The 10,132-nt window shown below is 39.0% G+C and overlaps 2 protein-coding genes across 3 annotated transcripts in view; one reads left to right on the forward strand and one right to left on the reverse strand.

Moving 5' to 3' along the window:
• LOC102201021 (uncharacterized) overlaps positions 1 to 10,132 on the reverse strand; it is a 37,266-nt gene that overhangs the window by 23,574 nt on the left and 3,560 nt on the right. The gene's annotated exons all lie outside the window — the stretch shown is intronic.
• On the forward strand, positions 614 to 6,352 carry LOC102201580 (high affinity immunoglobulin epsilon receptor subunit beta-like). 2 transcript variants are annotated; one of them, XM_005750938.1, is made up of 7 exons: positions 614 to 773; positions 2,169 to 2,366; positions 3,748 to 3,864; positions 4,420 to 4,476; positions 4,729 to 4,935; positions 5,769 to 5,891; positions 6,063 to 6,352. In XM_005750938.1, exons 2-7 carry the CDS (start codon positions 2,190 to 2,192, stop codon positions 6,108 to 6,110), a joined length of 729 nt encoding a protein of 242 aa, XP_005750995.1. In that variant the 5' UTR covers positions 614 to 773; positions 2,169 to 2,189; the 3' UTR covers positions 6,111 to 6,352. The 2 variants fall into 2 exon arrangements, with proteins under 2 accessions (XP_005750995.1, XP_005750996.1); XM_005750939.2 differs by lacking the exon at positions 614 to 773 and adding an exon at positions 852 to 1,163.

The raw sequence follows: 10,132 nt of genomic DNA on the forward strand, positions 1-10,132 counted from the left end.
TATAACGGTGTAGAGAAAGAGTTGAGCGCGCACGGGCAGAAATGTTGAGAGCACGAGCAACACATTGCGAGCGAGCGCAAATGCAAAAACTGAGCGGGAGGGGCTGCTGGTGTGTGTATGTGGATAATAAAAACACTGAAATACATTTTTTGCACGCAGGAATGAATTTTGTTCACTCAAATTCAGCTTTTCTTCGCTCAAAATAAATTTCTCCTCAAAATTCAACACATGCACCTGCAAATTTTTTTACGTGCGCTCAAATTTTTTTTACGTGCGCTCAGAATAGTGGCACAAAAATAACGCCATAGCTCTCGAGGCCTGGAGTTCCCCCACCCCTGACTTAACACAGTAACCCCAAGTCAATCACACTTCCAGTGAAAGCAAACTGTCCACTTAGGAAACAACCGAAATCCAAAATTCATTTACCTGGATTTCTACAACAATTTGCTGATTCACTTAATGCCTAAATAAATAGATCAAAATCAGTGCGTTGATTATTATAATCTGGTTATTAGTCCTAAATTCGTTTAGTTAAATTAGTCCACCAACGTTTTTCACTGTATTGTTCCGTTTTGCTAGTGAGGGTAATTCTTCCACATTTGATTTTTTTCAATTATCTTTGTGTGTAATTGGATGTTGAGCAAAGGGTTCATTTTTATATTGTCCTTATGGGCGGAGGAACAACTGGAAAATCTCATCCAGCAATAGCTGCGCAACAAACACACAACCAGATATTAATTTGGCTTTTGGTTGCTTTTCTTCTCCTCTGACAAGTAAGTTTGTTTGTTTTATTGATTTTGTATTGTAATTCAGGTTAATGTGACGTAATCATTGGTAAACAGGGGCTGTAGATCAAAGCGGGCCTGTAGGACTAACTTGGAACGCTGCAATGCCCTCCGTGGTGCCAGTCACGGGTGGAGCTGTATTACTGTAATTGTTAAATTACGTCGTATTACTGTCGAGAACAAAGACTTTGATCAAAGACTTTTTTACATACATGTTTGTTTTTGTGGTCGTGGCTCGATTTCCCGGAACAGTCGGCGCAGTTTCGCTCCCTGCTGCTGGTAGTGGCGCAGTCACTTAATTTTTTTGGACTTTCACTCACAGGAGTAAAGTCGAGTTTCGTCCGCTTTGCAGCACATGTCCGTCGAGTTTTCTCTCTGGTAGGTTACAGCACTTTCCTAATATGCGGAGGACCCCAAAAAAAGTTTAGAGGATTGCAAAAATGTCAACAAAGCTAATGAAAAGAATTACGTTCTGAATTTTTCATACACCAGCTTTACTCTGTTACTTCGTTTATATTCGTTTCATGATTTCTCAGTTTCGGTTTCAGAAAAACTATCCAAAGCCACTTTATTGGGTCCAGCCAGGCTTTTGTTTACACTAAATTCTGACCTGCGTCCAAAATTTGCAACGAAGCTTCGACATGTTGAGCGTTCAGAGCGTTCTCTGCATACGTTGGTCGCGGTGAGTGATTATGGGAGTTAGTCTTGCTTCGTTTATTGTCAAAGCAGTCTGGCCATTTTCCTCTGACCTCTATAATCAACAAGACATTTTCTGCAGGTCACTAAATTCTTTATTATGGACATTTTTCTGTAAACCTTAGAGATAGTTCTCTCATCATCAGTTTCTGTAATATTCAGACCAGCCCATCTGTCACCAAAGACCACGCCCCATTCAGAGTCATTTAAATCACCTTTCTTCACTTTATCTTTTCAATGTCCACATGCTTAAATACTTTAAAGTGCTTTCATTAGATATTTCCACTAACAAGTAGTTTAATGGTTAATAAAGTGACTGTGAGTGTTTATCTTCAGTACTGTTATTCAGTTACTCATCATCTTTATCTAATATTGAAATGTATAGCATCTTGCTATAACTCCAAACACAACTGCATCACTTAATGTAGTTATTTATTTATTTACAAGTTTTTTTTAATTTCATTATAATTAACAGACAGTGTAAGTCACTGTTAATGGAGCTCGACATCATTATAAGGTGAGTTATAAGAGTTAATATAAGATAATAGGTATCGAGTGATTTGGATTTTTAATTTTGTTAGTTGCAGAAGTTAAATGAATATTTTGTTTCAATACTTCGATGAGTTCAGGCATTTCTCCACAGCTGGGGCCTTAATGTTCATTTTTATGTACTCTTCTCTCTTTCAGTCTCCAGGATCTAAAGATAGGATGTCTGTCACTGTGTCTAAGGCTGATGGGGTCACTGTGTTCACCTTGACCTCTGACCCTGATAGCTCTTGGCCTCCTCTGTGCCAGATCCTCAAGAACCTTTGCTACAGTCCAGTGTGCTGCACCGTGTCACAGCGCCTGAGGAGCCTCAACAGAACCTCTCAGACAGTGCTGGGGGTGAGCTACAACCTTTAAGGATTCAAATACCTCGCTTCTGTCAGTCTGCCCCAGGGCAGCTGTGGCTACACCTGTAGCTTGCCTCCACCAGTGTGTGAATTAATAGTGGAATTGTAAAGCGCTTTGACGGTCTCGAAACTTGTTGTTCCTAGAGTATTTAAAAGTAGAATGGGAGGCAGAGCCTTCAGTTTTCAGGCCCCTCTTCTGTGGAACCAGCTTCCAGTTTGGATTCGGGAGACAGACACTATCTCTACTTTCAAGATCAGGCTTCAAACTTTCCTTTTTGCTAAAGCATTTTCTCACCTTTCTCACTCACTATGTGTTAATAGACCTCTCTGCATCGAATCATACCTGTTATTGATCTCTTTCTCTCTTCCACAGCATGTCTTTATCCTATCTTCCTTTTCTCACCCCAACCAATCACAGCAGATGGTCCCGCCCCTCCCTGAGCCTGGTTCTGCTGGAGGTTTCTTCCTGTTAAAAGGGAGTTTTTCCTTCCCACTGTCACCAAAGTGCTTGCTCATAGGGGGTCATATGATTGTTGGGCTTTTCTCTGTGTCTATTATTGTACAATGTACATTATAAAGCGCCTTGAGGCGACTGTTGTTGTGATTTGGCGCTGTATAAGTCGAATTGAATATATATAGTTATATATAGCTTTTATAACACAGAATATAGTTTGTGTACTCCCCTTTACGCGTGTGTGTGTGTGTGTGTGTGTGTGTGTGTGCGTGCGTGCGTGCGTGCGCGCGTGTGTGTGTCAAGTAATTCAAATCATTTTAAACATTCAGGAGATAAAACACTGTGTCAGAAAGCCTTCCAAGAAGACAGAGTAAAGGTAAATTTTATGTGTCAGGGATGCCACCGGCTTTGTATCAGTGTCATGTTTCCTTACCCCACGTGAGTCTAACTCTCTCACTGACAAATTTATTGGACTTAAAAGTGAAGAAAAGTAAAAAGTTATCCACTGTGGTTTAAAACAGGGCAGCACAATGGTTAGCGATGTCCTCTTCGGCTTCCTCCCACAGTCCAAAGGCATGCGGTTAGTGGGGTTAGGTTAGGTCAGGTTAATTGGTAACTCTAAAATCGCTCTAAGGTGTGTATGTGGTTGTGAATGTTTGTCTGTCTCGATGTGTTTGCCCTGTGACAGACTGGCGATCTGTCTAGGGAGTACCCTACATCTCGCCCTCAGACAGCTGGGATAGGCTCCAGGCCCCCGCAACCCTGAATAAGCAGAAGAGAATGGATGGATAGTTTAAGAGTTTTCTTATCACACTACAGAAAAAGACTTAGAGAAAGTGCTCCAGTATACAGCATATCCTATGACTGGTGTTAAACATCTACATCACCAGTTGTTAATTCTGTGCTTCTTCTTTGTCAGACTCTGCAGATTATGATTGGGCTTCTCAGTGTTGGACTCGGAACAATCCTTGTAAGCCGATATGTTGGATTATGGACCATACGTGAAACCGGCTACCCTTTTTGGATGGGAGGGTTGGTAAGCAAGCGAAGCAGCTTTTTCCTCAACTAGAATCCTCTGAGTCGGAAAAGAAAGGGACAACATTCCTCTTCCAAAAGTCCATCGGCTGCTCTCTACAGTTCCCAAATGTTTTGGGCTGTTGTTAAAAGAGGGGAGCTACACAGTAGTCAACATCAGATAAAAAAATTCTCCTTTTCTTTTTTGTAATTGCAAATTTTCTCACTTTTACTGTAAAATAAATAAATAAATACATAAGGGCATACGAAGTTTACCAATCATTGCATTCTATTTTCATTTACATTTTAAACCCATTTCAACTCTTCAGAATTGAGCCTGTAGTTCAGAGTATGTAGAGTATCAGAGTTGGCGCTTAAGACAAAGCTGGAGAATCTTATGAAATCAAATGTGTTTTATCAATTGAAATCTTAATCCCTTACTTCTGTGGTTTTATTGATAAGCTGCTGTTTCTTATTGTCACCTTAAACACATGATGTGTCTCCTCATTCAGTTAAATTACACATGGGAAGGAATTAAACTTTATTGTCTTTGTTTGTTTTTTTTTGTCTTGTGTAGTTCATCATGTTTGGAATCGTCAGCATTTTGTCTGACAAGTATCCAAGTCCATGTCTGGTGAGTAGTCCAGATATATCCTAGAAGGACGACTTGAATTTTGTTGTCTAAGTTGAAGATATAAAAGTAGACGTATAATATTTCAATATACACACTTGTGACAGGTCTCATGTATGCACATCTATGTAGATGTAAGATTAATGCCAACTATTGCAAGCTTTCCTGCATTGACTGACTGTAAAACTGTTAACCGACCAGCCTTCTAATGTTGAAAATTTCATTTTACATTAACTGACCTATCTTGTATTTCAGGTTATCGTCAATGTGATTCTGAATCTGACTGGCGTTGCTTTTGCCATTGCAGCCATTGTGCTGTATAGCATCAGTGTATCTAATCTATATTTGTGGAACATTTGTGGGGAGCCCGACTACTGGTATGGCCGTCATACAACACCAAGTCCGTCACCTGAACAGATGATACTACAGGAGAGATGCTTGGAGGCCAAAGCTTTAATTAAGGTAAGCGTTAGTTCAGCAGTTTACATACAAGTTAAATTACCTAACTGACAAGTGGAAAATAATTGTTTATAATCGAATAATTATTAAATTGTTTTGTCGATATAATCACAGGTTTTTGCTTCTGAAATCTATGGATTTGCAGCTGGTGATCAGATAATAGTATACAGTGGTCCCTCGCTAAAATGCGGTTCACCTTTCGTGGTCTCACTTTTCCGCAGATTTTTTTTTGTGCAATTTTGCATGCTCTTTAGAAAAAAAATTTGACCCCTGTACAGAACGTCAAATTTACATAAATCTTTGATCGCTAGCAGTGTAACTCTGAAGTGCTGTACTGTATGTTTGTAAGTTTTCTCCCCAACTGACACAACAATGTGTCAAAAACTTGGACTTCTGGACATGCTAAAGGAAGGTAGATGTTAACGTAGTTAATTACCACTATTGTGGTACCACTACCATAGAATTTACAGAAACAGTCAGATAAGTCAAACTTTACTCAACTTCTTCTTGCTTCCTTTATTTCTACACCATTGATTCATTGATGTTGGATTCTCTGGCAGCTTCTCTATTCTCATGTTCTGGACCTGAAAACAGGGTTTGATCTTTGGTTTCATTCTATAATGCTGAAATTATTTTTCTACAAAGGTTTGAACTTTGAGAGCATTTTCAGAACATTACTCCCATGATAAACGAGGGACCACATAGGTTTTTGATCTTGCGATCACAGTCACGTCTGTACAGAAGTCTCCGCCCACTCTCCGGTCAAAGGGTCTGAGCCTCTGATCCTAAGGGTATTACTGCAATAAAATTGAGCACTGTTGTTTGTATCCCAACAGATGCTCTACAGAAGCATCATTGCTGTGCTAATTGTGCTGTCAGTCCTGGAGCTCTGCGTCACCATCAGCTCAGTCGTCTTGGGGATCAAGAGTCTGAAGAGCAAAGAAAAGGGACAAACCAAGGTAACAGACTAGCATCGCAGAAAATGTTGGCCGAATATGTTTAGGGTTTTTTCTTTTGTTTTTGTTTTGTGTGAGTTCTTATGTGGAAGTTTATGAATATTTGGTGACTTGCTCAAAAGCCAAACAGATTTATTCAGCGTCATTTTACTTTACCAATATTCTCTTTTTTAGAGCACTGATGACCCAGAGCTCTACACACCACTTCTAGAGGACCACTAAGCCTACAGTCTGAATGTAATTGTGCTGTGAGGCTTTGTAACCATGTGCCTTCATAGCTTTCACCCTGTACTGCAACATTATCATGCACTTCTCTTGCACTTTTATATACTGCAAATTGAATGTATTTCTAAATCTCTACTTTTTCTCTTCAGTGTGCCTTCCTCCAGATAGTATGCCACATGCTTTGTATGCTTTGTTGTTGCTTTTCTTTCTTTCTTTTTCTTTTTTTTTGACAATATTGGGCCATGATACATAAAAATAAAGAAATCTGTTGCACATTTCATCAGCATTTGAGTTCCTTTAAAAAAATTTTTCAAAGGTAATTGAGAAGTAAAAATTGTGTGTTAAAATCTGTGGAAAAAGTGTGGGGCTAATTCACTGCAGAACACTTTGTAATGTGCAGCTGTCCAGAACTCTAATCAATAATCATGGCTGATTGGGATCTTTGATTATCTGCTGTTGTCACTGAATAGAATAGAAAAGCCATTTATTATCATTTTCCCTGTACAATGACCAACCTTGCCGGAATAAAATATAAACTGGACACGTTTATACAATCAAGAGGGAAATATACAAAACAAACAAATGATGTTTATTAGCAAATGGACTGATTCTTATATAGTGCTTCTCTACTCTCCTGAAGCACTCAAAGCACTTAAGACAACATACTACATTAATTTTCTTCTATGCTGCTTAAGTATTTTCTATTTAAACATTCACACAAATTGATTCTCTGATGGATGCAACTTGCCCAAGAAAATTTAGCATGCGGACTGTGAAAGCCAGAGATTGAACCACCAACTTTCTGATAAGTAAGCGACCTGCTCTGCCTCCTGAGCTACAGCCATCACCACCGTCAGAGCTGTCTGAACGGTGAGTCTGGAGGTGTGGGAGCAGCATCTTCTGGTCCAGTTTATTCTTCCTCAGGACTTGGAGGAAGTGCAGCCGCTCCTGGGCTGTTCCAAAACAGGGAGGAGACAAAGTAGACTGAGTCATCAACTGAGATGTTATTATAATGTGTTTGGTCAGTGAATAAATCTTTAGCTTTGAAATCAGCACAACTGAGTTTCAGTGTTATAAACTACATTTAAAGTAGCCTACACAGATACATAAGAAGACACACGTGCGATAAAACACATACAGTTAAAACCAGATATTTACATACAAAAAGACACGAATACCTTTTTTTTTCTCTTTTTCGTCAAACATCAAATCAGAGTAAACTTTTTGGTTTTAGATCAATAAATATTAACATATTTTTTGTATTTGTGAAACACTTTCATCAAAGTCAGAAGTATACATACACTAAGTTTATTGTGTCTTTAAACAAAAAGAAACCTTCATACGATTTTATTCTGAGCTTAAGAAGCTTCTTATAGGTTAATTGAGTCCCTTTGAGTTAATTGGTGGCACACCTGTGAACGCTAATAAAGGCACACCCCAAACACAGAGACTCTTTCTACACTCCACATTAGTTGGTGGCGGTAATGCACCAATGTGTTGTTTGCCAACTGCCAATAAACAATATAAAGAAGAAGGAGGAGGAGGAGGAGGAGGGCCTCTTTCTTTGACATCATGAGAAAATCAAAAGAAATCAATGAAGGCATCAGGAAAAGAATTGTGGACCTACACAAGTGTGGCTCATCCTTGGGTGCAATTTCCAGATGCCTGAAGGTCCCACATTCAGACAACAATATGCAAGTATAAAAAACATGGGAATGTGCAACCATCATGCCGCTCAGGAAGGAGACGGATTCCCAGAGAGGAATGTTTTTTGGTGTAAAATGTGTAAATCAACCAACAAGGACAACAGCATAAGATCTTGTGAAGATGCTGGTAAGACAGTGTGACTATTCACAGTAAAAATGAGTCCTGTAGCACCATGACCTCACAGGGTACTCTGGAGGAGAAAGCCATTACTTTAAAACCTCAATAAGCTGGACTACAGTTTACAACTGCACATGGGGACAAAAATCTCTATTTCTGGAGACATGTCGTGTGGTCTGACGAAACAACTGAACTGTTGGGCCATGATAAACCGTATATTTGGAGGAAAAAGGTGGAAGCTTTGAAGCCTCAGAACACCATCCCAACTGTGAAGTATGGGGGTAACAGCATCATGTTGTGGGGCTGTTTTACTGCAGGAGGGACTGATGTTCACAAAATAGATGACATCATGAGAAAAGAAAATTATGTGGATATATTGAAGCAGCATCTGAAGGCATCAGCCAGGAAATTGAAGCTTGGGCCCAAATGGCTCTTCCAAATGAACAATGACCCAAGCATTCCTCCAAATTATTTACAAAGTGGCTTAAATACAACAAAGTCAAGGTATTGGAGTGATCTCAATCACAAAGGCCTGATCTCAATCTGATAGAAAACATGTGGGTGGCACTAAAAGGTGAGTGGGAGCAAGAAGGCCTGCAAGCCTGACCCAGGAACACCAGTTCTGTCAAGAGGACTGGTCCGTGATGCCCATCAACTACTGTAGAAAGCTGGTGGAAGGATACCTGAAACATTTGGCCCAAGTGAAACAGTGTCGGGGCAATTCTACCAAATACTAAGGAAGTGTATGTATGCTTCTGACTTTAATGAAAGCAATAAAAAATACGTATCAGTTCTCTCTTTACTCTGACATTTCACAAATAGCCTACAAAAAATATGTTAATATTTATTGATCTAAAAGAAAGGTTTACTCTGATTTGATGTTTAATGGTAAGAATTTTTTGTTGTTTTTAAAGTGTAATATCTGGTTTTAACTGTATGTGTCAGTATTTATCTTTATTTTTATTCTTTTCTAACTTTTTTAATATTGTCATCATACATTGTGGAATGGCAAAGAAAATAACCCCATATTTCACAAGAATAAACACATTTTTACCAACAAACATAATTGAGTTTAAGGCACTTTTCTCAACTTAAATTTTAATCATTAGCACAACAATGGAATTATCAATCGATTCAATTTGGTATAATGTCTTCCTTTCAAGAAGCACTTAGGAAGACAAAGTCTTAATTAGTATAAATCATCAATACATCAAGTTAGTTGTAGGTCATAAAGGAACATGATTCCTGGTAACTGATAGAACAAAGACATTTAGGCTACAGCCTGTGCAGTGACTTCCTCCAGCAGTGGTTTGGTCAACTCTGAGTCATCAGTGCTCTACAAGAAGAAGAAAGAAATGGGAAAGTACGTGAAATGTGCTGACAATTACACAAAACTGAATGAACTGTGCTTTTGTGCTTCGTGCAGGGAGTTTTAGTCTGCGCTTCTGTAACCGCTCTTTTCTTTTCGGGTACATTATGAGCCTCAACACTGTCAGACTTTGCATCAACAAAAGTTCAAAAGCATCCTTCTTTCTGTTATACTGTGCCACGGTGCAGTCCCTCAGTTCATTCCCTGTCTGAACTGGCTGTTTTAGCCTCTTATCATTAAAGACAAATTTAATTTGATTTAATTGAATCTGATTGACTGAATTGAACTCAGTTAAGTTAAATTCAATTGAATGCCTGTTATAAGCAGACGATTTGAACAGCATGTGGGTGGGTCCAGTGTTCTTAGACTAAGCTGTTTTCCTGGGACAACTTAGGTCACTAAAGGTATCCTCTCCATGACATTACAAATAGCCAAGAGTTGAAAAATAAACTGTATGAAACAAAAGGTTTAGAGCCGTTTGCAAACCTATTGACCAACAGGGATTACTTTAACAACAGCAAACATTATATGAATCTCTGTTTGAAATTGTGAGATTTGTTTTAAAACCATGTCTAATATGAACATGGGGACATGGAGACAGACACTATCTCTACTTTTAAGATTAGGCTTCAAACTTTCCTTTTTGCTAAAGCAAGGGATTCCCATGATGCATTGAGTTTTTCCTTTCCAGTCACCTTTCTCACTCACTATGTATTAATAGACCTCTCTGCATCGAATCATATCTGTTATTAACCTCTGTCTCTCTTCCACAGCATGTCTTTATCCTGTCTTCCTTCTCTCACCCCAACCAATCACAGCAGATGGC

Source organism: Pundamilia nyererei, unplaced genomic scaffold, assembly GCF_000239375.1.
Source record: "Pundamilia nyererei isolate P.nyererei 1_Seehausen unplaced genomic scaffold, PunNye1.0 scaffold00294, whole genome shotgun sequence".
NCBI classification, from domain to species: domain Eukaryota; kingdom Metazoa; phylum Chordata; class Actinopteri; order Cichliformes; family Cichlidae; genus Pundamilia; species Pundamilia nyererei.